The sequence below is a fragment of the Erpetoichthys calabaricus genome, chromosome 2 (genome assembly GCF_900747795.2).
Source record: "Erpetoichthys calabaricus chromosome 2, fErpCal1.3, whole genome shotgun sequence".
Lineage (NCBI taxonomy): Eukaryota > Metazoa > Chordata > Cladistia > Polypteriformes > Polypteridae > Erpetoichthys > Erpetoichthys calabaricus.
Window position 1 is genome coordinate 213,864,125 of NC_041395.2, and position 27,962 is coordinate 213,892,086.

The 27,962-nt window shown below is 36.7% G+C and overlaps 1 protein-coding gene across 1 annotated transcript in view; it reads left to right on the forward strand.

The window, feature by feature from the left end:
- LOC127526646 (uncharacterized) overlaps nucleotides 1-27,962 on the forward strand; it is a 103,181-nt gene that overhangs the window by 35,566 nt on the left and 39,653 nt on the right. The window contains exons 8-13 of the mRNA XM_051922588.1: nucleotides 30-256; nucleotides 6,886-7,031; nucleotides 9,039-9,148; nucleotides 10,262-10,404; nucleotides 16,533-16,641; nucleotides 23,346-23,561. Of these exons, the coding sequence (XP_051778548.1) occupies nucleotides 30-256; nucleotides 6,886-7,031; nucleotides 9,039-9,148; nucleotides 10,262-10,404; nucleotides 16,533-16,641; nucleotides 23,346-23,561 (951 nt within the window). The remainder of the gene's footprint in view (nucleotides 1-29; nucleotides 257-6,885; nucleotides 7,032-9,038; nucleotides 9,149-10,261; nucleotides 10,405-16,532; nucleotides 16,642-23,345; nucleotides 23,562-27,962) is intronic.

A 27,962-nucleotide genomic window follows, 5' to 3' on the forward strand; every position in this document is an offset into this window, starting at 1 on the left:
CCCTGTGGCCCTATCTTTTTGCTTTTCAGAATGAAACCCAGGGCCTTGTGACTGCCAAGAACCCCTTTTGTCCTTTGCTTAGTTTTGCTGCACCTTTAGCCTGGGAGGCTCTGGTAACAGACACCAATTATATGAATCACAGCCTTTTTCAGCTTATGCTCTGGAGTGCTCAGCCTTTCATCCAGTTTGGACTGAAGCCTGAAAAACTCAGCAGTATGGCACCAAAATTCTTTATGGGTTCACACAGGAAACTGGCGTAAGTATTAACCTGCCTCTGCGTGTTACATGCGTCAATAGAATGTACAGTACAAATGCCCTTTGGGTTTAATGCAACACAGTCTGTTTCCTGTACACTCAACTCCAGATTGACAGTGGAGTCACAGCAGTGCTCAAGGTTGGTACTCAGCTTGAAGGAGAGGCTTTGGCTTGAACATTATTTTGTCCCTGAGGGAGTCACTGGCAGTAGCTTGCTGAATTCTTCTTACAAAAACAGAAAGAGGCAGGTTAAATTGACTAGCTGTGATAGAAATGAAAATTATAGATATGTATGCAAAGCTTTAACAAGTGGAGTACTTTAGGCAGCAGTGGGAAAGCATTATTATAAAAGTATTCATCATACTGTTTATTATTTACAAAGCTCATGAGACATTTAATAATTTTAAAGGTTGATGCATGTTCTTACATAAATGTTCTTAAATACTACCATATTAATAAAATTAATTATTTGATTCGCAACATGTATATCAATACCAGAATTATTGTTGATTGCCTTTTCTAAGGGACAAATGCAAAAATAAAAAAGTTCAGCATATTTAAAAACAGGAAGTACAATTAAAAATAATCTAAAAAATGAAAGTGTTCTTAATGAAATTATTAAAATGTAACAAAAAGAATGCAAAAATGACAAAATGTCAGTGCATAAAAGTGATTGTTTAAAGAAAAAGAAAAGTGCACAAAAATAAATTTAGAAGACGAATGCATGAAATAGGCATCAAAAATGGTACATGGAATTAAAATCATTCAATCATTCAAATGCTACGTTAAAAATGGAAATGAGCCTCTTTTATACATCATAAGTTTGGAGCCTTCTCGTGCATTTACCAGTGCAGTAGTGTATTGTCCTGGCAGATGTGTGAACAAAGCCACAATCAAGGATACATAGAAAATCAACCATCAATGTCTAGACATTGCCAGCACACTGAACCATTTGAACTCCTTTTTACAGCCTCACTTTCCTCTACCTCAGTGAGCAATGCGAAGCAGCAGTGAAATGCAGTATCATGGGAGTGGCTGCTATGTCATTTACATGTCCAGAGTGCTCAATAGAAATCCCAATCCAAGGATCACATGAATTGAATTTAAGCCCAGTAAATTAATAAATCAAATTATTGTATTGCTCTCCCAATCCATCTACTGACTTCATAAGAAGTGTCACCAGAGACATGAATGTCACTGCTAAGGTAAGTAAACCTCTCAATGAGGACAACACTCTCTCCACAGACAGACATGCTGCTGATGCCTGTGCCCAAGAGGTTTTTAACGACCTGGATGTTGGTTTTTATCCAGGACTCTTGCAAACCCAGACACTCAGACTCCTTACTCAGTCTCTCAAGAGCCCTGATCAGAGCCTCCATTGACTCTGCAAAGATCACAGCTTCATCAGCAAAGTCAAGATCAGTGAATCCTTCTTTACCAACAGATGCCCCACAGCTGCTGGACCCCATGACCCTGCCCAACACCCAGTCCATGAAAGCATTGAATAGAGTAGGAGCAAGAACACACCCCTGATGAACCCCAGAATCAACTGGGAAAAACACAAATGTCTGCCTCCACTCTATAGTCATGATATCCAGCAACTTTGAGGAGATCCTGCAAAGTCTCAGAATGTCCCACAAAATGCTTTAGTTATTTATTTATTTATTTATTTATTTATTTATAAAGCACTTTAGAAATGACATCAAGGCTGACCAAAGTGATGTACAATAAAAACCCAACATATCAGACAAACAATAACCAAAGGGTAAAAGAAACAGAAACACATAAACACATAAGAGCTGAAGAGATTCATAATGAAAAGTACAGTACACAGATAGTTAACATATCACACTGGGTTAAAGGCCAGGGAGTAAAAGTGTGTTTTTAAATAAGATTTAAAGACAGTAAGAGAAGGAACCTGCCTAACATGCAACGGCAAATAGTTCCAGAATTTTGGAGCTGCAACTGAAAAAGCCCGATCACCTCGAAGTTTGCATCGTGCCTTAGGAACACGTAAAAGCATCTGGTCTGCTGACCTGAGACAGCGAGACGGTACATAAGGGTACACCAGTTCAGACAAATAAAATGGGGCACAATCATGAAAGGATTTAAAAACAAATACAAAGGCTGTAAAGAAACTCTGTCAATATTCACATTTGTGCTTCATGAGAACCATAAGTGCCAAGATGCAGTTGATGGCAGACTTGTTATGCGTAAAATCAGACGGCTCTGGTCGCTGATTCTTAGCATGAGAAAAAGTCCTAATATTTGTGCAAAATCTGCCCTTGACAAGTCTCCACCTGTGTCCCCGTGCTCTTGGATTTAATTTTTTAAAATTCTGAGCTGTCAAAATGTACCAAAAGTTGAAATTACAACCAAATGTTTAGTTGTTCTTGAGGAGAACAACAGCACTGCTACAGCAACTGAGTTGGTGGCGTCTTATCTGGTGGATAGAAGTGTGTTTGTGCATCACAAAAAGTGGCTGTTCTGCATGGTCCTGGTCAGAAGTACAAAGTGGCACTGCTTACATTTGCAGATTGCTGGTCTGTACAATATATGACGCGATTAGTCTATTTAAGATTTCACTTCATCAGTGACTGTGGTGGGCTGGCGCCCTGCCTGGGATTTGTTCCTGTCTTGTGCCCTGTGCTGGCTGAGATTGGCTCCAGCAGACCCCGTGACCCTGTGTTAGGATATAGCGGGTTGGTAAATGACTGACTGACTGACATCATCAGTGATGTTGTTCTGAATAGCCAATGAATTTTATATTTCTCTAATTTAGTGTTCAGCCATCAATGGAGCAGTAATAGTATGATCCTGATTACCAAAGAGTTTAAAATGTGTAGCTAAGACTTCCCCAGATGTGCTTTTATGGTTTAAGTATAGATATATATCTTTTAAATGAAACTCTGTACTCTTGTGTACAAACCCAAAAATGCATAAAAATGCAGTGATTCTTAAATTTACTTTGACTTAATTGATTTAAATGCAGATAGTATGAACCCACGATACTTCATGTTTTGTCTGGTCAACTTAATTTCATTTGTTAATATATACCTTATTCCTGCATTTCAGGCCTGCAACACATCCCAAAAAAAGTTGGGATGGTAAAACAGTCACCACTTTGTATTATCACTATTCTTTCTTACAACACTTCAAAGATGTTTTGACACTGAGGATACCAAGCGATGAAGCGTTTCAGGTGTTATTTTGTCCCATTCTTCCTGTAAACACATCTTAAATTGTGCAACAGTACAGGGTTGTATTGGTCACATTTTTCGTTTCAAAATTCTCAATGCATTCTGTACTGGGGACAACTCAGGACTGCAGGCAGGCCAGTCCAGTACTCATACCATTTGCTTCTGCAGCCATGCCTTTGTAATGTGTGCAGAATGTGGTTTTGCTTTGTCTTGTTAAAAAATGCATGGATGTCCCAGGAAAAGATGTCATCTTGAAGGCAGCATATGTTATTTTAAAATCTCCATGTACTTTTCTGCATTAAAGCTGCAATCACATAAGCATAATTTACCTTTGCCAAGGGCACTGACATAACCCCATACCATGACAGACCTTGGCTTTTGGACTTGTTGCTGATATCAGTCTGGATGATCCTTTTTGTCTTTGGTCCAGAGCACATGCCTTCCGTTTCTTCCAGAAAAGACCTGGAATATGAATTAATTTGACCACAATACATATTGTCACTGTGTGATGGTTCATCCCAGATGCCTCTGAGCTCAGAAAAGTTGACGCTGCTTCTGGACATGATTAACATAAGGCTTCTTTTTTGCACAGTAAAGTTTTAAGTGGCATTTGTGAATGTAACTCTGTATTGTAGTGCTTGACAAACGTTTGCCAAAGTAATCCCTTGCCCATGCGGTTATATCAGCTATTGAAGAGTGACGGTTCTTGATGCAGAGCCATCTGAGGGATTGGAGATCAGAGGTGTTCAGCTTAGGTTTGTGCCCTTGCCCTTTACGCACTGAAATTTCTCCAGATTCCTTGAATCATTTAATGATATTATACACTGTATAGGAAAATATATGCAAATCCGTTCCAATTGTTCTTTGAGGAACATTGTTTTCAAATTTTTCAATAATTTTCTCATGCATTTGTTGACAAGCTGGAGATCCCCGGCCCATCTTTGCTCCTCAAAGACTCAGCCTTTTGTTGATACTGCTTTTGTACCAAATCATGATTACAATCATCTGTTGACATCACTTCTTTGAAATCACATCATTATTTCATTGTTAACATTACTGGCCCTAATTTGACCCCCCATCTCAACTTTTTTTGGATTGTGTTGTAGACATGAGATGCAGGAAAGAATGTATATTAACAAATGAAATGAAGTTGACCAGACAAAACACAAAATATGTTGGGTTCATACAGTCTACAATGAAATAAAAGTCAAAGTAAATTGAAGTATCAGTGTTTTTTTTTTTTTTTGCATTTTCCATACCATCCCAACTTTTTCTGATTTGGAGTTGTATGAAGGATACACTTAAAAAACAGTGCATTTATATAACAATAATAAAATTAACATATGAATGAAATCCTTCATTTTATCTGTGAGTTTAATAATCTGTTAGGCTTGATTGTGGGTTCGGCCTGTTAGGCTTCCCAGTTCCTTCCTGTGTGGATTGCGCTTTCAGTACTGAGAAAAGCGCTATATAAATGTAATTTATTATTATTATTATTATTACATTCTCTCACAGAAAAACATACCAGTAATTTATTCGATTTTGCTCATTCACACAAGGCTACCCAGGGATTTCATAAAAGGTGGACAAACTCCAACATCATATTTGGTTTTTGTTTTTATTTTGCAATGGTTGTGGCATTTGTTCTATTATTTTGTGGCATACATTCAAAACACATGACATATTATGAGACATAAGCAATACTATTGATTGGATGGTTAAAGACAGGAGAACCAAACACAGAGCAACACAAGTGTGAAAATGAAAGATTCTGTAACAACACATACTTGCAGTGCCACAGTCCAGTGCAGGACCCTCAATGCACACATCTACAGTCACCTTCCGTAGGCTAAGTAACAAGCACTGCATGTACTTAGGATATGGGAGGGATCAATATGGAGTATGCAGAGAAAAAGCCTCACAGACATGAGGAGAATCCATATAGACAGTGACCAGGCATGGAATTTGAGTTCAGACAGCTGAAGCTTTGAGGTCACCAAAACAGTCAAATGTGCCTGATTATTATTTTTACAATTAAGTAATGGATCATAAATGAATATTGAGAAAATGCAAATAATTCAATTTGTTTATTCCTGCATAAACTAAATACAGTAATCCCTGGGCTGGAATTGCAACAAAGTGCTCTGGACATGGACCATGAAGCAGCCGTGATTCCCCTGCCACTGTCTGACTATTGTCTCTGTTTTACCATCATTTCACTGGTGCATGAACCAGGACTATTCCATGAGCTATAGTGAAAAACAGAAACTGAAAATGAGCATGCATAATTGTGTGTGATGGCAGTTGAAACAAACCTTGACAACCTTTTAAGGAGATTGTGGATGAGATATTGGGACAGCTTAGCTATTAGCTATACTAATGGGCTTGATGGGCTCAATGGTCTCCTCTTGTTTGCCAGATTTCTTATGTTCTTAGGTACTATGGCTTTGTTCACAAGTCTTCGACAAGGCAATGCACAGGTAGATTAGCTAGGACTGCCGAAAAGTGAAAAAGTGAACAGCACTTAGGTTTCCAAGGTCACATTTCCGTTGTGAATTGCATGTCTGGTTTGGGTTTTGGTTGATTTCATGAACCATTTTTTGATGCTTATTTAATGCAGTCATTTTTTTGATATTTATTTCATGCACCGTCTTTTGGATGTTATGGTCATGGACTCATTTTTGATGTTTTATTTTACACATTCATTCTTATGATACTTTTATACACTTATTTTTTAAATGTTAATTTAATGAACCATTTGTTAGTTTACATATTGATTTTAAAAATCACTTTTTTTATTTTATCCTCAATGATTTTTACTTTTTGCATTCTTGTTATTTTTGCATTTTACCCTTCAGGGCCACCCTTATTTCCTGTGGTCTTTATGAACACAAACACTCTAATATTTAACTATAAAGTGGAATTATGTTTGACACTTTGAGATTATGTGTTTTTGTGATGTTGTATCTAAAACAGACTATTTGTTCTGCTTTAATTTTCTTATTTTTTCTTTTTAATTTTTACTGTCACTTTTTATTTTTGCTGCCTGACACCTCTGAGTCCTAGGTTGAGATCCCAGTCTGGCCACTTTAATTTTTTCCTTGGTTCTGCCTCGTTTTTATGCTAATTTTCTCCCTCATGTCAGACTCATGTATGCTAAGCTAATTGGACACTCTTAAAAGGTCTCATTGTGGATGAGTGGACTTTCAGTCTAGTGATGTGAGGATAAGCATTGACAATGCAATGCTGAACTGCAACCTTAGATGGTGGCTTGGTTAGTCAAAGACTCACTCATACTACACCATCCTTTTTACTTATTGCTTGCACATTAACAATAAAAAATCCTCCCTCAAAAAAAAATTATAAGTATACAATATATATCATATCATATATATCATATACCTACAATTTTATGTTCCATGTCCTTCAGGATGGACATGTTCAACAAGTTCTACGATAATATGCCTCAGGGTGCAAAGGAGAAGATTGTCCAGTGGGTGAAAAGCAGTGTCATCATGGAGACGCTGAATTGCACAATGGGAAACCAGATGACCAGTGAAGCAGGGATGATAAAAGGTGTGTCATGACATGGATGGTTTAAATGTGAACGCAGCAGAGTCACAATGCCAGAAATGATTAAGATTAACGGACAACTTCAGTTAGGTGATTTGAATAACAATGGTCAATTTCATATATGTGCTTGTTAACAACAGTATGAAAAACTAGGCTTTGTCCAGCTGTGTGAAGACTGCAGTATAGCTGTGACAGAATTTTGAAGGGATGCATGGACAGGAGTTCCTGAAAATGTGAATTCTGGACTATAAAGTTTTTATAATAGTTTGGATAAGTCTTGAGCTTAGTGCAGAGTTCCATTCAACTTCCTTACTTTCACGTAGAAGACGTCTCATTTCATGCATTACTCAAAACACTTCCTTTAAGGAAAGATATCTGCATTTCAGTGACCCATGCTCTGTTGTTTTTCCTTTCATGCTTATACCTTTACTTGGCAAAAAGATTTAATTGGAAAGGACAGCAGCTATATAGTCTAAGACAAGTTAATGCACTGGTTAAGCCCATCCTCTTCTAAACAGTGAAAGCTCGGTTACAATACATAATGTCAATCCATAATTAATGTTTAATCTTTTTTCCAAATCAGCTATTTTCTGTTACAGAATCACATACAGTTTAAGCCTATGTTTGTGGCAAGGCAAGACCCAGTCCTGAAGAACACAATAGTTCATCACACGGCACAGTTGCACATACTAAAGCCACAAAAAAATCTGCTTAGTCTAACATGCACAGCTTTGGGACACTAGAGTTTCCTTAAGCTCCGAATAGACAGTTTTTGGGCAGAAATCAAAGCCAGGATTTTGATCTTTTAGGAGGCACTGCTTACCACTAGGCTATATAGTACATGTGTAATCCTAATAATATAATTTTATATTTAAAATAAAAGTATAATTTTAATCCAGCATAGGTTATGGTGAAGCAATAGGCTTAATAAGTAAACTAAGGGGTCACTTTAGTATGTCTACATTTATCAAAACTACTTATTCTTTCAATAGGCTGAATTCCTCAGAAGAGCTCAATATTTCTTTTGTTTTTAAATTGTGCCACATTAATGCTGGCAGACGTTTAAACCCATGAGGCCCGTATTTCAAATGAGCCTCTGAAGGACATGTACTTCAAGTATTTTGTTCTAACTTATCCCTTATATGCTCTGTCTGATTGTGATTTGGTGGCAGTAGTGGCATTACATTAAGCAGAATTCACTGGCATGTTCCTGGAGCCATTCAGAACTTGCTAACCATATGGCACACACCATTACCCTGTAAAAAAACGAACAAAAACAAAACACAGTCACGAATATGCTACTAATAAAGGGTTAAAATTCTGATTGGCAGTGGCATACACAAATCTGTTGGCACTGTTGACACCCAGCAGGTTAAATCTTTGGACTCAATCTTTGGAGTGTTCAGTCTATCTTGCTTCAGTTGACATGAGTAGTTCATCCATGATAACAAAAATTGAATGATGTTTTCTTTCTTTGCTCTCCATGGTTCTACATGACTAATATTGGACTAACTGTAGTCCATCTCTTAACTTGCAAAAGGCAAGTCAACCTCCATTTTCCCATTTCATCAATGGCCTCCAAAGTTTTTTTTGGCACCTTACACTTCCATTCTGCTACTGTCCATGACTATCCCAACAGAGCTGCTGTTCCTATAATGGTCATATTGTTTTATCTGGTACTCACCACCATGCAATATACAAAAGCAGTTAAATATGTAGTAAATAGCTGAATGTGGTTAAGGCCTCATTTTATAAATTCTTAGTTTTTCATATTCTGATTTTATCTCTGGCATGTTTGGTTCATACTAAATATAAGTATTTTTCATTTCTGAATAACTGTTGCGGTGAACAATCTTTACACAAAAAGAATGTTGGCATTGTTAGTGAACACAATTACTGCATAAACTCTATTTTTTATTTTTTACTTTAAATGAAACAAATGGGCATTTCAGACTGAGTATCAACAATATCAGAAATTGTGATTGAAAAAGATAACTTTTTCCTCTCCAGGTAAATGTCCAGAGCAACCAGTTTGGCTGAAGTCAGATGCTTTGAGTAGCCTTGGCCGTTTTCTGCCTCAGATTTCTGACTCTGACCTTGACCAAATAACTGCAGACGAGGTCTGTATTTCATTACAATCTAAGTTAATCTAAGTTTGATCAATCAGCTTGTACAAATGTAAAGTCACGTTCTGTGACTTGCTTTTCAGTCTATCATATCAAAACAGAACAACATGAAGTTTTCATAACAACTCTGGCAGTTATATTCCTTGTGTTCAGGTTCATAATTGGATAATAGGCTTAAATGGTGAACTGATTGTTTTGTTTTTATCTGCTTCTTGGTTAGGGATGCATCTTGCTCCAGTGGTTACGTTTGCTGGCTCACAACCACAGACAGAACTGACATTTGCAAGTTCTTCTATGCCACTGTGTGTTTTCCTAATTTATTACCTTTACTCACGTTTTCTATTAATGAGACATGTAGAATCACAGCTTATGCTGGCAACATCAGACAGTCAAGTCAGGAACCCACTCTCGATAGAGCAGAAGGCCATCACCTGTTATTCTCACGTAGACAGAGACAAACGTCTGACTTGGCAGTCACAATTCCAGTGAGGCATTATGCATGTGTGTTGCTGTTGGTATAAAGAAGCCTCATTCAAAACAGAACAACATGCAGTTTTAAAATAGTTCAGGCAGTTATATTCCTGGTGTTCAGGTTCATAAGAAAGTTCAGTCCAATTGGTGTGGGTGAACCATAGCAGGCAATGATGGCAAACAAGTGAATATTTTAGTAGCTTGCCCCAGTCTGAAAAATGATCTTCTTCCCTTCTTTTTCAAATCTTTTACTTAAGTGTCCTGGATGAGATTTCCACTGTTTCAAGGATTGCATTTAAGTTTTAGCTAGCTTTAAGGGGTACTCTCACCTTAGGTAAGTCTTGTACTTTAAGATGAAACAGTTGTCACAGTATTAAGGAGAAGTTTTAAAGTGTCCCTGACCTGGAGTCTTCAATTTAGCTTCTTGTTCTAAAACGTTTCTAATAATCTGTACAACTAAAAGAACTGTTTTTTGTCATTTAATTTTTCAAAAGTATTTTCAAGTCAAATGGCTTTTTAATCATACTGAATGGTCCATGACTTAACATTTATTTATTTGCACTGACATTCACAATTAACTCTTGCAAACAGCTGCTATTCCTTTGATTCACTTGCTGCCATTGTTTCCAATTTCAGCTTTGCAAATTCTTCAATCAAAGTACTTTCTTCGACACATTTAAGCAGATGTATGATCTGAACCAGAAACAGGGAAAGATGTTAATATCCAAACTGTCCTCACAATGCCTGAACCCTAAGATGAGCGAGAGCGTGTTTGCCAGGTGAGTGGGTGTCAGTGACTACTTCTAAAGCCAAGCTGTCTGTAATATATTTCTGATTTTTGGTGTCTTGCTTGTGTAAAGCTTTTTTGCTAAAACTTTTATCACTTCTTTGGTAAGTACAGAGGTCTGAAGACTAGAGCAAACTATGGAAACAAGTCTCCTTGTATTGCTCTTCAACATTCTTGCTTTTAGAAACTCATCCTTTCACCTCCATATTTTGAAATCTACTTTTTCCTGGTCATTAATATAAATAGTTGGAGCTTGCCCATTCAGGATTAGGCCCATGGCAGAAGAAACACTTCAATTCAGCAGCTGTGTTACAGTGTGTCTCAGCATCATATAATCAGTTAATTACCCATCCACATAATTTTGAGCCTACCTAATCCAAATAAGGGTAATAGGATTGATTAATTAGTTAAAATGTAAAGTGTAAACACGTGTCCATAGTTGAGATTTCTGCAATCCTATAAAGTGGGCCTACTGAATTTTGTTTTTACAGCAAACAAAAATTATACATCTGAATGAATATAATTAATATTTTCTTCAATCTTTAAACTTAAGATAACTGGAACATGGTCTTGGAAATTTTAGATAATTGATGTTTAGATATCCTATGACATTCAGGCATTGCTCTGTTCATGTATCAAGAGGCCCAAGGTGTGCCACATAAATCACACCCCACACCATTACACCACTACTACCCACTGACATGCCTGACATCCCACGGGATAGATCAATGGACTCAAATCCTGGTTATTTCTTCAGGCTGAATTAGCTGGAAGTGCAGTTTATCAGGGAAAATGACGTTCTACTAATCATTCACCTTCTACAAGTCATGGTCTTTAGCCATAGCAGCACCTTATTACTTTTAGTTGCGTATGAAGACCCCAATTTGGAACTTTGGTTGTGTCATTGGCTGCCAAACAAAGCACACAAGAGTGTGCCTTCTAGTTTGCCTCTTTGCCGACCATTGTTTTATTATTTTTATTATTTTGTCACCAATCTGCCACTCTGCCTAAGTTGAGTCATCATCTGTTCTCCCCTCTCATCAATGGTCTGGCTGGTTGTTTTTAGGGGGTTTAAAAATTCTTGATCCAGCTTTGACATTTCAGTGTATGAAATCCCAGAAGAGATGCTTCACTTAAGCTGGTGTGACAGAAATTCTCTACTGTTATTCTACCACATAAATTGTACACACACAAGCCATTGGTACCTGCCTAGCTATCACCAGATGATATGGCCTAACAAATGCTTCAGTCAACATGTGAAATTGTAAAAATATATTAATATTCAATGCTAATTAATAACTGTAATAAGTTATCTAAAAGTTACAAAGAAGATCTGATTCAAACCTAATTGAATAACAGGCTTAAGTGGTGAACTGATTGTTTTGTTTTTATCCGCTTCTTGGTTAGGGAAGCATCTTGCCCTGGTGGTTACCTTCGCTGGCTCATAGCCCGCAGACAGGACTGTCTTTTGCCAATTCTTCTGTGCCACTGTGTGTTTTCCTAATTCATTACCTTTACCCCCTTTTTCTATTTATGAGACATGTGGAATCTCATCCTATGTTGGCAACATCAGGCAGTCAAGTCAGAAACCCACTCTTCATAGAACAGTAGGCCATCACCAGTTAATCTCACACAGACAGAGGAAAACTTCTGACTTGGCAGTTACAATCCCAGTGAAGAAATATGCATATGTATTGCTGTTGGTATAAATGAGCCCCAGTAGCCTGTTTTTTTTTTGTTGTTTAACTTTATTTGAAGAAAATAACATTCCATACGATCAAGTCTAACTTCTACAATGAAGAAGATAACATTAAATACAATCAAGTTGAGCTTAACAAAATGGAATTCATCCCTCACCCAAGAGAAAGAGAGGGGAACTAACAGCAAAAGCAAATCCTTTAAAAACAGCAAAGAAAGGAGAATGCCTCTTTCCCTGGCATAAACGCTTACTCTAAAATGATATTAATAAGATCTTGCCATATTTTAAAAAGTTTTGAACAGATCCAGATTTTTTCCAATTTCAAATGGTATAAAACATCAGTTACCCACTGACATATAGCAGGTGGGCAGAGATTCTTCCAGTCAAGCAAGATAAGTCTACATGCTTGTAGTGAGGTAAAGGCAATTACAAATAATTTGTCCTTCTCCACTTTAAGGTCATCTGGGAGTACAGTAGACCAAACACAGATATTAATGGATTAGGAGTGATTGTGACAGCAAGGCTATCTGATAGGCATTCAAAGATTTTTATCCAAAATAATGTTAATATGGTGCCAGCCCAAAACATGTGGCCCAGTGAGCCTGGAGCTAGATTTTAACGCTTACAGGTTAAATTTTGCCCTGGATACATTATGAACAATTTTAAATGAGATAAATGTGCTTGATATAAGATATTAGGTTGAATGATTGAATGCCTTGCGTATATGGAGCTAGAGTATTGTTATGTCCGGATTTGAACCCTGTGTTTCTTTAAGAGTTTGTATGAAGTTGATTTCATAAAAGACAAGGGGCACGATGGGAATAAAGGGGGTGTGGTGAACTGGGGTTGGTGGGAAAGGGAAGGTTTAAGAATAAAGACAAAAAAAACGTTTGGCAAAACCGGTGTGTGACGAGTTTTTGTGTCTGGATACAATAAGTATGTTCTATGCAAGGCTCCCTTCCACTCCTTTTCTGAGATATTAAGTGAAAGATCCTTCCCCCACCATACCCTAGGATCTTTGAAAGGTAGAGACTTTAAGATATTTTTATATATTGTTGAGATGCTGTCTGACTGACAGCAAGACTGAACAGCATTTCTTCTTGACTAGAACAGGTGGGAGGTGTGGAAAACTGGGTAGGTTCCTTTTAGCAAAGTTTCTGATTTGAAAGTATTGGAAAAATTATGTTGATAGTATGTTAAATCTGAAACATAATTGTTCATAAGATGTGAAGACATTATTTATATACAGTTCTCTAAGTGTATTAATCCTAGACGTTTGATCCCAAACATCAAATACTGTGTAGGTTTAAGAGGGTAGAAAAATGTGATTATCATGTACAGGTGCATTGAAGTGCTTCCTACATTGGTTCCATATTCTGAGTGATTTTATGAACAATTGGTGTATTAGTATATTCACAATATTTTGTATTTACTAGGGCACAAATCAGGGCATATAAAGAAGTACAGCAATATGTTATTTCTATTACAGACCAGGCTTGTGAATATTTATCAATTTGTGTCAATGTTCAGGGCCTTTATAGCTTGTATATTTGCCACCCAGTAATAAAATTGAAAACTAGGTAGTGCCATGCCTCCTTCTGCTTTAGGTCTTTGTAGAGTCACCCTTTGAAAGCATGGATGTCTCAAATTCCAAATAAATGAAGTTATAATTGAGTCTAATTTCTGAAAGAACTATTTGTTATTGTGTATGGCAATGGTCTGGAATAGAAAAAGAAGCTTGGGAGGGATGTTTTTCCTGACAGTACTGACTGTCCCTGCTGATGTGAGATGAAGGGTAGACCATCTGTACACATCTTATTTGATTTTTTCCATGCTGATAGCAAAATTTTGTTGAAAAACATCTTTATATTCACTTGTGATGTTTACCCCTAGGTATTTAAACTGATGCAGTTTAGAGTTTCTTGACACGCTTCTGCTAAATAATTTATTGGCAGAAAGTCCTCAGTGTTAGTGTGTCAGAGAGAGGATGTGCAGCATTGTTCATAATGGCAATGTGTCAATCCTCTCCTTTGCTACTACTGTACCTGCAAGGGGTCCAGAGTGTGACCCATTACTGTGCCTGCCATTTTAATTAGCTTGTTGATTCGGTGGGCTTCTCCCGAAGTGATGTTACCAGCCCAGCTAGCCATCAAAGAGTTGTAGAAAATGTGAAGGATGTCACTTCCCACATTAAAGGAACACAGTCTCCTATGGCAAAAGAGCCTGCTTTGCCCTTACTTGTATAGTGGCAGAGTGGTGGCTCTGTGGCTAGGGATCTGCACTGGCAATCGGAAGGTTGCCGGTTCGAAGCCCGTAAAATGCCAATAGGGACTCTGCTCTGTTGGGCCCTTGAGCAAGGCCCTTAACCTGCAATTGCTGAGCACTTTGAGTAGTGAGAAAAGCGCTATATAAGATGAGATTAGTCCAACCTGTATTTAATGCTAAATTAATTAAATTAGACATATAATTGTTTTAAATAGGTAGCAATTTAGTAGTTTTTTAGTCTTATAATCCTCTAAAGGTGCTTCAAAGTGGAATGACCAACAAATCTGAGTGAAGTCTGGTGGAACCTCCGTCCATGTTCATCAGACTTCCATGTTCTCAGGGAATTAAATCAAATAAGAATGTAGGAAATGGATTTTTAAGGACAACAGAGAGAGAAGGTCCTCAGCTAGTTTTTTTTTAGTTTTCTGATTTTACATTCCCAAGAATTTTGCAAAATACATTTATTTTAGTAAAAGAAGTCTGTGTGGTTTTTTTTATCATTTTCTTACTTGGTACCCGATCGAGACAATGAATAGATAATCCAACTTGCATATTTCTGTATAAACCATTTAAATAACAACTTTCTTTCTTTTGTACAATACAAAATATATCTTCCTAACCTTCTAACTATAAATTCCTGCCTTTTCTGAAGGAATATGAAGAGAGAAAATTAAAATACTGATTAAGGGCAGAAATGTTCAACAAATAAATTATTTTGTGTTGTTTCCACCTTAACTAGCATTAAGAATAAGGAAGACTACAATTTTTCATCTGAAAATACACATCAAATAACATTCTGTGTATGGATATATACTTATGCCATAAAACAAACATAACATTTTTAACAGCATCTTTCAATGAATGTGATATCTCATGGAAGTAAATATTAGGGGAAGAGTAACAACTTAAGATAATACTGTGAAATGAATAGAAGGAAAAACAGGTTGCTTGTGTTGAACCCTCAAGATAGTCTCTTTGTAACCATAAAAGAGATGGACACCTTATCTAAATTTCACAGCCCTGACTTATCTGAGTGCATTTCCTCTAGGACAATGGCCTGTAAAATTAAAAAGAGAACACACCATGTAATAGCATGGACCGAATATCACACCCAATATCTGACACCTGCAATAAGTTAACATGTCATTTTTAGTTTGAGCATTCATTTAACCAGCCCTCATTGATGTTTTTACAACTCTACTTGATTTGAATCTTGCAAAGATCATAATTGTTAAGGTTGAGCCAGCACGGAAAGTTTTCCCACATACTTGAATGCTGCCAATAGTTTCCTTAAAGCACCTTTAATCAGAAATGTTTACCCAAAGATAATCCATTTCCATTAGATTTATAGAGGTAGAAGATGTAATTTGTCACCAAAGGGTAAGACAACTTGTTTATGGTGCTCCTAAACCAATATAGTTGGCGCATTTCTTCTAGACATAAATGCAGTATTCCATTTCATAAATGAGAATGCTGCATATGATTCCATGTTGAACAAGCTCATACTCCGCTATCGAATGGCTTTGTCAAATAATACCTTTTATGCATTAGTGTGAATTTGGACTTCTCCTTTCTTTCACACTGTTATTTACACAACTGTCAAAAGACTTCACTGAAGTTAATATTGTTTGTTTTCCTTATCACTCTGTAAAAGCAGCATATATTAAAAAACAAACACAAGGGTACCATTGTGTTCAATTTCTTGAATATTATGCTTTCACCTCTCTGAAAAAGCCACACAAAAGACAGAATGTATAATCCCAAGGGGCTCAGATGAACCAGCTCTGATAGCTTAGGCACAATGAAGCAAATTTGTTCAGAAATTAGAATTTCATTCTCTAACAATTGTGCTTCTTCCAAAAACAAATTCTGGGAAGAGTCTGCAGAAAGAGAATCTGTCTGCTTTTTTTGCTTTGTATTAATTAATTGAAAAGGCTCTGTTTTGTTCCATTCCACGTACAGCCCTGTCATTAAAAATATGCATTTCTCTAGAGCTTAATTACATATAATAAACAACATAATGCTTAGTAACAGTTTCTTTGAGCTGTTGATTCATTAAGCAAGCAGCCTCTGTGGGGGAACCCTAGAACAGAAAAACGTCTCTCGTCCCTCCATTTTTCTAATCAGTGTGTTTACTTTTTTGTTTCTTTTCCCAGGCTCGGCGCTCTGGCCTGTTTCTATGACAATGTGGGCTCACTGAACAAGAACCAGAGCCAAATCCTGTTACCTCAGATGTCTGGTTGCAAAAATCCTGGAACTAACAAGGTTCTTCCACATTTTATTACATTTCAATTTAAATACCTGGCACATAAACATATCAGACAGGTCTGGGATGCTGCACTTCAGATAATTTTTTTTTATTATTTAATAAGCAATAATAGCTTTCTTTTTTATTTGATCTAAAATTAAGTCAGTGTAAAGGTGTCTTTACTGACACTGGCGCCTCTTAGCTTGTCTATCAATGTAGAGTTTGTATTTTCTCTCTGTGTAGTTTCCTCCTACCATATTCCAAAGCCCTGCATGTTGGGATAATTGGTGATGCCACATTGTACCTGCATGAGTGAGCATGGGTTTGAGTGGAGTGACACCTCCTCTTAGATTTCTCCCAAGATTCTGTTAAAGGCTCTGTCACCCAGTGACACTAAAGATGTAATGAATGGGTTTAGGAAATGAACTGATGAACTGATAAAGTTGCATGGATATGCCCAGCCATAGACTGACAGCCCCGTCAAGGCTGATTTATGCCTTGTGTGTGTGACTCTCAGGATAGCCTCACTCTTCCTGCAATCCTAAAAAATGAATGAAAAATTTAAAAGTAGACCTTCATTTCTGATTGTTTGTTGTGTGTTATCTCATTCTTTGATGAACATGCAATTAGGTTTATTGATATCTTGCTACTGGAAAGATACACAATGATGGGTCATTAATAATTCTTTCTTCATCTGTCATTTCTGAACATTGAAAGGCTCTTATCTGTGTGACCCAGCACCAGATTTTCAACCAGTGAGTTGAGATGCTTGGCTATCACACTTCCACTTATTTCCATTATTAGGTTGGTGGGAAGGTTGCCTCTCTACATGTGCCAGCCTGCCCAGACAACAGGAATCACTTTACCTTGGCTTGAGGTTTTCCATTGCTACATCACCATTCAGTTCTTTTTTTTTTTAAATTTTATTTATTAATTTTATTGTAAACATTCCATACAAATAGATCAATTTATCACAAAAAAAAAATTGAAGACAAATCAAACCCCACCCCTGAGAAGGAGAGCTTAGCCAAAGGAGAATTGCTTAGGGCTTTTAAATAAGGCAACAATAAACAAAAGAAAGGAAGAAATATATATAGGTAAATAAAAAAGGAGAAGGGAATTAAATGCGGTAATAGTTATTTCTCTTATTCTAAAATAATATTGATTAGATCCCGCCAGGTTTTAAAAAAATTCTGTACAGATCCTCTAACTGAGAATTGAATTTTTTCCAATTTCAAATAATATAAAACATCGGTTTCCCACTGACTTATCAGAGGAGAGTTAACAAAATAAGTCTGCGTGCCAAGTCACCGTTTGCTTGTCCTTTTCCACTTCAAGTCCGTCTGGAAGAACACCAAACACAGCTGTTAGTGGGTTAAGAGGAATTGTGACCCAAGGCTGTCTGAAAGGCACTTAAAAAGTTTGGTCCAAAATGATGTTAGTTTGGTGCAGGCCCAGAACATGTGACCCAGTGAGGCAGGAGCTTGGTTGCAGCATTCGCAGGTTGGATCTTGCCCTGGAAACATTTTGGACAGTTTTAATGTGAGTCAGATGAGCTCGATATATAATTCCATATATATTCGATATATAAAAATCACCATTCAGTCCTAAACTATACCCGTATAGAAAGCAAACACCATTAAACATTATTATGTGATTCTCACTCCAGGCCAAAGCAGTCTGGGAAAAAACTTACATTCACTGTGGTCAAAATCACAGGCTACCTGTTAAATTAACAGGATGTTATTGAGCACTTTAAAGTGCCCTCATTCATGTTTGGGATATTATGTTTTCCTTGATTTACCCCTCTGCTCCACAGTTTAAAACTACAAATCAAACAATTCAGATGTGATTAAAGTGCACATTGGAGACTTTCATTTAAGGTTATTTGCATACTTTTTTTTTCCTGTGGCATGATGGGGGTGTTAAACATAGTGGTGGGGGTGTTATGGCTTGGGCATGTATGGCTGCCATAGGTACTGGCACACTTATCTTCATTGATGATGGAACTGCTGATGGCAGTTGCTCAGTGAATTCTAAGGTATATAGAAACATCCGCTCAAGTTCGAGTAAATGCATCCAAGCTCGCTTCATCCTACAACAAGATAAGGCAACGCAAATGAATAGAAAATTCTTGGAAGGTCAAGTCAGTTACCCAATTTAAATCCAATTGAAAAGCCTTCCATATTTTGAAGTGAAAATGTAAGGGGACAAGCCCCCAGAACAAGCATGAGCTGAAGATAGGTACATTAGGGTCTTGGCAGCGCATCACCAGAGCAGATCCTCGGCACCTGGTGAAGTCTATGAATCGCAGACTTCAAGCAGTTATTGCATGGAAGGGATATGCAACAAGGTAAAGAATATGACTGCTTAAAAAGACCTGCCATTACTATGTCACAAACATTATGGTACCCTGAAATGGGCGGGACCATGTGGACAAAGTATTGTTATTTTTACATGGTGTGACTGAAATGTATGCATATACCCATAAATGAAAGTCTCCAACATGCACTTCAATCATGCCTGAATTGTTTGATTTGTAATTTTAAACTGTGAAGCAGAGGGATAAATCAAGAAAAAAATGTGTCTTTGTCCCAAATGTTATGGAGGGTAGTGTATATGTCAGAAAATGTCTTTCAAAATTTTTATGCTTGTTACGTTATTATATATAAGCGTGAACATGTTAGCCAATCAAAACTAATTTAAATATAATATGCTATTGTTATGACATAGTTAAAAATAAACCTGCAGTGTGACTTAGCTCTACATATGCCTCTGAATGTTGTGATACAGTAATTTTCCACTTAACATTTTGTTTAGTAACATTAAAAACCTAGAAAACAACATATTAATAATACTGTAATAATAATTACAATGAGCTAAATACATTTTAACCTGTCTAAATGTTTTATTTATATAGCACCTGACCCATGCTCAAGGCACTTCACAGAGTCTCAGAAAGAAACAGCAGGTATATGTAACATTGGATACCCTGAACACTAAAACAGATAGATACAGGATACACAAAGCATTAAGTCAAATAAAAGACAGTAAACCAGAGTAAAATACTAAATTCAATACTAAAAGAAAGCCTGAATAAATAACATAATTTGTGACATAACACACACACAGAAATTATACTGAGCATCTGGACAGAGAGGTAAACTCAAAGAAGGGGCAGAATGTCAAGTTAAGTTAAAATCTTCCCTGAACAAATGAGTTTTAAGTTGATTTTTAAAAGAATGAATGGAGTCAGCTGATCTAATTAATTTTGGGAGGTCATTCCAAAGTCTGGGCGCTATAGAACAGAAGGCCCTGTCACCCACAGAGTGAAGGTTAGGGGCGCAATAAGAGCAGAATCAGAGGACCTTAGTGGGAGAACAGGAGCATAGTGATGGAGAAGGTCACTCATATTTTAGCTAGCATACCCTAAGACATCTGGGATCTGATGACATTCCATAGGATACACTGAATGAGCTCTAAAGCTGATGCTGAACTTACTTACTTTGCTGTTTTCTGCCGCTGACCTGCTGATTAAGTTATTAAAAATTATATTTTGCATAGCTTTCCTATGTGAGCAAAAAATGGAATATTCATTATGATTTATTACAGATAACATATTTTGCATAACCCATCTATTTATATTATTGTTTACATAGCAATTTATATATCTATAAAACAAGCCTGTGCTAGATAGATAGATAGATAGATAGATAGATAGATAGATAGATAGATAGATAGATAGATAGATAGATAGATAGATAGATAGATAGATGGTACTTTATGTGTCCCAAGTGGGACATTTGACTTATTACAGACACTCAATAAATAAACAAATATCAACAAATCAATTCTCAAAAACACACCAGAATGACTAAAACGAAAGAAAACTAAAAAGAAAGAAAATGATTGACTTGGCGAAAGATAAAAAGAGCAAAATGTTTAAGTAAAAAAAGTCAAACTTAAAAGAAGCTATTTAATAATGCATCAAATTATTTATTTAAAGAAATAATCAAATTAAATAATTCCAAATAATGAAATAATTATATCAAACTAGGAAACTGATTAAATTACAATCTCTTATATATATTTCTCTTCTGGTTCGTCCTGCTTCCACTTCAAAACCGGTCCCGCCCACATGCAGCCGACACGGCATTTCTCGATTCCTATTCGTCGTCTTCCATGTCATGCACTATACTGGCCTGCTGTGCGTAATACATCCAACAAGTACTCGAGGTGCTGCCACAACGTTAAAGTAGCTTTACCACCTTTGCGGGAGCCACCTGTGTTTTTACAACAGCTTCTTACACAGCAAACATCAGAAGCTAAAAATTATCGTGAACACATTTGAGAATACAACTCTTCTCTACCATTTGCTTCCATGGGTGCATAGATAACTCAACCTCCTGGCCACGGACCATACTGTTTTAAAATACACAGGCAAATTTATCACCAAATCTCTCCACTATATGCTAACACTTTTACCTTTCCAGGATATGGACATTTGTATGTTTTTGACACAGTGCAAGCTACTGAAGTACGCTTACAAAATAAAGCAAACTCTGCATGCAGCAAAAATGTACTTCTCCAGCTAGATTCCATGCTCAGAACCATCAACCCTGCTCAGACCAATCCAACAGCATCTGTACGAATGGTTTTCAAGGAAAACCCTGGGCAGGATTTACGACGATACAATGCCCCTACATTGCAGCGATTTTCATAGGAGATGATGGCTAAATTCCTGCAGAAAGGGACATTTGCATCTATCCCATATGCAACTCCTGTAAACAGATTTCCACGCTCAATATGAATTGCGATCCTATGGTTTACCCACTTTTATTCCCTTACGGAGACACTGGCTGGCACAAAGATTTACAACATGTTCCCGATAAAAGAATTGCCAAGCAAATAAGGCTTACTAAATGCCAATTTTACGCGTACAGATTAGCAATGAGGAATACATTTAGTATTTTGCACTCCTGCGGCAAACTATTCCAACAGTACATCATAGATGCGTATGTTAAAACAGAGGGAGCGTGTCTAAACTATCTCAGATTACATCAACAAGATCTGCGCGTGGAACAATACAATGTTTGAATACAGATGTACTGCAAGTAAACACTGAAAATAACAATGTATGTGTAGGCAAAATTATCATATTACCATCCACATTTCCAGGAAGTCCAAGATACATGCAATAAAACTGTCAGGATGCCATGGCCATAGAACGTAAATTCGGAAAGCCTGATTTATTTATCACTTTCACATGTAATCCTACGTGGCCGGAAATTCTACATGCACACTGCGTCTTTCAAGAAGTATTTATTTCTACTTGATTTCTGAATTCCTTTCTCACCATTTTCCGTTCCTATTCTTACACCGTCGTTTGTTACGGCGGGCGTCGGCTAATAATTATTAAAAAGAGAAAGATCAATAATAGGCCCCAAGAAGAATTAAGCAGTACAAATTATCAATAACACAATACTAATTAATCAACTAACACAGATACCAGATAAAATTAATGGGACAGCTAAAACAAATAACAAAATAAAGAACACCAAATTAAATAAGAGTGATTTAATCATAAGCTAAAACATGGATTAAAAACAAGGCCAAGGCACAAGAATAATAGTCTAAAGAGAAAATCCTGATACATACTATATTAAAGAGCTGTGCAAATGAAACTGTTACAAAATATATCCAAAGATACAAACACAACCTAAATGTGTGAACCAACAATGAAGAGCTGTGAACAACAGTGGTCAATTTAAAGTCTTTTCAAGTGGCTGCACCCCAAAGAACAACAGCATCTGATTGTGCATGAGGCAATTTCCCTACTGGCTATGATCTACATTGAAGATATTTAACAAATAAAAGAAAAGGGGACGGGAGGAAAAGCATTTAACACAAAAAAATTAAGCTGAGATAAATCCTGACAGGATCTTTCACAGATCTCATGGAGGATCTCAGAATTTAGAATAATCAGAGGGACACAGGCAGAAACCCAAGGGCATATGGGTGATAATTGTAGTATTTAGATACATGCTCAGAATGTGTGAAAATCCTGTTAGAGACTGCACGTTGCAAAGGGTTACCTTAATATTTTGGGATGGGACTCTGAAATCCAGCAATGGTTACAAAAAGAGCATGGACCCCAGAAATATCTTTTTACATTTCATATTTAAGAAGTGTGGTTTATCTTTGAGCTTTCTAGTGTCAGCCTTACCTGATGGCTATACTAGTGACCACTGACCCTAGAATTGATCTCGGGATGCTAATAATTGGATACCCCCGGCTAGACATCATGCTTTATATTCAGACATACCTATCATTTACTGTTTTTTACTAACCATACCTTTCACATGTAGTTTCTTGGAAAATAAAGTTATCCTACAGTCACTTAACATTTTGGCTCTTTTTTTTTCGCTAGATGTCTTCTCTTTATCTGTAAACAAATTTCTGAGGATTTCCAATGGCTAAACCCAGGTTCCCAAGTTCAATCCCAGAGGTTTCACGGTAGCTGCAGGTTTTTGTTTCAGTCGATTTGCTTAATCAGATGTTGATCCTTGCTGAGAATGTAATTTTTTATCTAACTTTATGGCTTGTCATTATGTTTCAATTCTGAAATTCACCCCACCGTCTTTCTGTTGAAGGCAGAGTGTTGGTCAATTACTATAAATATACTGCACATACAATGTTCTTGTTGAATCTTGTGTTTCAGATCATTACAGATATGATGAAAACTGCAATGGGGTCAGAACCCTTAACAGCACAGATGTTGAAAACCCTGGGAAACACAACAAAGGGATTATCTGTCAGTCAGCTGTGCAGCATGAATGGTAGTGATATTCGAAATAGCATTGAGGACCTTGGCAAGATCAGCTGGACCAAAGAACAATCAACAGCCTTGGTCCAAAAATACATTAAGGAGGTCAAGGTGAGTACAGTTGTGTGCCATTGTTGTATTTTCCGCTGAAGTAAGTTTAGACAAATATGTTAAAAATGATTGTCATACAGTGAGTACACATAAAATGAACAACAGCTCTTTCCTCCAAGGATAAAATTCATTGACCCAATGAAAACCAGCTTGAAGGGGTACATATATGTTCAAGTTCAAACAATTCATACTTCCTGAGAATAATTTTTAAATTAAATAGAATCAGAAAAACTGAATGGTTGACAATAGCATATTAAAGGTTCTCCAGGATTAAAATTTGCATAGATTTAATGTTAATAAGAAAGATTTTACTATTTTAATTCTCTCTGAGTTTTATATTGTCTTCTGACATTCTTCCACCTCTTCCACTTTTCCTGTCAGTTGCACACTCCTGTTGTTCTGTTGGATGCAATGTCATGTCAGCAACCCTTCTAATATTTTTTTACCTCACATATTACACAAACCTCTCATTTTTTGGAAAAATATTTTTGAGTGTAAATTATTTCTCATCACATTCTTAAAAGGAGCACAAATGCTTGTGTTCCAGTGGTCAGGAGGTTACACTTCTTACCCTGCCTGGGACATTGGAATGGAGATTCCAGCTCATAGTCAAAGTTCAGCTTTGGAAGTGTGGATTACGTCCTGGTAGAACATTACTGAACCATGTTTTTGTTCTTCCATATAGTAGTGAGTGAGTTGATCTGGTACATCAAATTAAATTCTTCTGTCAGTATGGATTTTGAAAAAAAAAAAATTTTTTTTGGTATGCTAAATATTTGTGAAAAATGGGAACACATTTAACATAAAACACAAAGCATTCATATGAAAGGTAACATGAAAATTTGATTTTGTGTCGGTATATTAATGTGTATTGACTTGTATGTAGTTCAACCTGATTGCCGAGTCTGTGCAAACAGGAAGGACGGCAGTGGTGGGAGCAAGTGAGTGACAGAGAGAGAGAAAGAGAGAACAAAGCTTTACTTTTGTCAGTTCAAGAAGGGTGAATAAATCTGAGTGAGTATTGGGCATGATGAATAAAATGACACATCTATGTTACAGGATACATTTGGTTATTTATTCACAACTTTATTTGCAACAAGTTTGCCCAGTTGTTATTGGTGTCTCCCAGGGCTCTGTCTTAGGTCCCCTTCTATTTGTTATTTATCTTCTGCCCCTTGGTCTTTTCTTTAGGAAATTTGCCATTCATTTTCACTGTTATGCTGACAACACCCAGCTCTGTCTACTAAGCCTGATTCCACTCTTCTTTCCTGACTGTCTGCAGGAAGTTATATCATGGCTGTTTGCCAATTTACTTAAATTGAATAGCGATAAAACAGAGGTTCTTCTGGTAGGAACTAAATCTGTTTTGGATAAATGTGATGATATTTAATTGACTATTGATAATTCTCTAATCTCTTCTTCCTCCCAGGTTAACAGCTTAGGTGTTATTCTCGATAGTACCTTAAAATTTGAGGCGCATATTAATAATGTTACTCGGTCTGCATATTTCCATCAACAAAATATCAGCTGTTTACGTCCATCTTTTTCAGCTACCAGCACCGCTGTTCTTGTTCATGCTCAGGATACATCTCGTATTGATTATTATAATTCTGTCCTTTCTGGTCTTCCTCACAAACTTCTTTACAAGTTTGTTCAGAATGCTGCAGTTCATATTATTACCAGAACCCCTTCCATGGAATATATTACTCCTGTCCTTCAGTAGCTTCACTGGCTCCTTATTAAAAATCGCATTTATGTTAAGATTCTGCTTATTAGTTACAAGACCCTCCATAATCTGGCACCTCCTTATCTTTCTTATCTTCTTCACATCTCCATTCCTTCTTGTATCCTTAGATCTTCTTCCTCTATCGATCTTATTTTACCTCCTGCTCGCTTGACTACCATGGGGTTTAGAGCTTTCAGTTGAACAGCCCCGCGCCTCTGGAACTCTCTCCCACAAGACATTCATAATATTGACTCTCTTCCTACCTTTAAATCTTATTTTAAAAGACATCTTTTTAATCTGTCTTATTCTGTCTGATAATTTTAGCTGACACATTTAAGTTCAGTTTTATTATTGTACTAGCAAAATACCCGCGCTTTGCAGCGGAGAAGTAGTGTGTTAAAGAGGTTATGTAAACATATATATACATTTACATATATACATATATATACATATCTACATATACATATATATACATCCACATATATATATTATATATATATATATATATATATATATATATATATATATACATATATATATACACACATATATATATACATATATATATATATATATATATATATATATATATATATATATATACATATATATATATACACACATATCAACATATATATACACATTCATATACACAAATACATACACACACACATATACATATATACATACATACATAGTGCGTTGTAACACAGGCTGTGATTGTTACATGGGAGGGAGACGACAAATCACAGCTTCCCACTTTCTAATCGGGCCTGTGATTGGTGCTTTGACTGATGCCCAGATCCCACAGTATCTCCCCTTAGGAGAGGCGTTAGGCAAGTGTAATTGAATAGCGGTGCTGCAAGTTTAGCTTTACACCTGTTTTTAAGGCTTATTGACTGAAAGGGGCTTTCATGAAAAAAGTTAGGGCTTTGCTACAGGATACACCCTCCACAAGTTAAGGAAGTAAAAATATAAGGTATATATTTCTGTTTTATTTAAACCTTTTAAGTTTGTATGCGGGCGGCATGGTGGCGTAGTGAAAGGTGCCAGTTAGGAGACCCAGGTTCGCTTCCCTGCGTGGAGTTTGAATGTTCTCCCCGTGTCTGTCTGGGTTTCCTCCGGGTACTCCGGTTTCCTCCCACAGTCCAAAGACATGCAGGTTAGGTGCATTGGCGATTCTAAATTGTCCCTGGTGTGTGGGTGTGTGCGCCCTGCGGTGGGCTGGCACCTTGCCCGGGGTTTGTTTTCTGCCTTGTGCCCTGTGTTGGCAGGGATTGGCTCCTGTATTTAGGATATAGCGGGTTGGATAATGGATGGATGGACATTTGTATGCATAGCCCCATTTGCCCGTTTTCATTTTTTTTCTTTCTTCAGTAATATTTCAGCAAACCCGGAGCTTGTCAGTTCAAATCCTGGTACTGACACCACTGTGTGACCCTGAGGAAGTCACTTCACCTGCCTGTGCTGCAAAAAACAAAAGTAATGTAACAAATTGTACCTCAGATGTTGCAAGTTGCTGGAATAAAGGCATAAGTCAAATAGATAAATATGTATTATACACATAGGAAGTATTAATTTATTTTCAGTTAAGTCATCTGCAGCAAACCTTTATAAATGAGGGTTTCTCCTTTTTAGATAGTGCAAACTGTTTCTTCTTCATTGAGGTTTTCTCTTGGAGAGCTTTTTTCATTTCATTGAAAATTAAAGCAGCAGCTGCCAAAATATGTAGCTTTCTTATTAATTTTTCAACATTGTGTAAAATAACTTTATAAAGTAACATCAAAGGTTTAAATACTGGTTATCCTTTTACACTAAAATATTACTAAAGAGATACAAAAAAAGTAAAATGCATATGTTCTTTTTCTTTAAGGAGATTAAATATTACTGAAGAAAGAAAAAAAAAAAAAAACTAAAACAGCCAAATGGGGCTATGCATACGAACTTAAAAGGTTTAAATAAAACAGAAATATATACCTTTATTTTTACTTCCTTAACTTCTGGAGGGTGTATCCTGTAGCAAAGCCCTAACTTTTTTCGTGAAAGCCCATTTCAGTCAATAAGTCTTAAAAACAGGTGTAAAGATATTGACAATAAGCTACGCAAACCCACCAAGACATGGAATCGTTTAAATCAAAACGCTGCGCTACCTTCTTCCAGATCAGCCCCAAGATGTTTATATTTTTCCAAAACAGTTCTGGTCTCCATCGGCATCAGTAGCTGAGTCGAAAAACACCATCCCATACTATTAGTTAACGATTAACACATTTCTATATGTATTGTAAGCATACAATACAACTGATAATATGTTGCGCTTATTTATTTGGTGTACCGACATTTTTGCGCTTTTAACGGCTAAAAATCCAACGTGGTTTGTGCCCTTCAGAATGAAAACAGTTTGCTTTTACCTTTTTAATAAAAGGCGAGCTTTTAAGCCTGAGAAATCACCCCGTAAATGCACACGTTTAATTGCACATGTGTTAATATGTATGCTTACACAGTATTAAAAGACACTCAACAATTAACGTCATTTACCTTCGTTCCCGCGTTTGAGTCGTGCTGTAAATTCTTACTGTGAAATATAATTGACAAATAATTTGGTGAATGAACTTGTGAAGAAGGTGGAGCTGGAGTATTACATCACTTCATTAACGAAAATGCCGTGATGTGCGGAA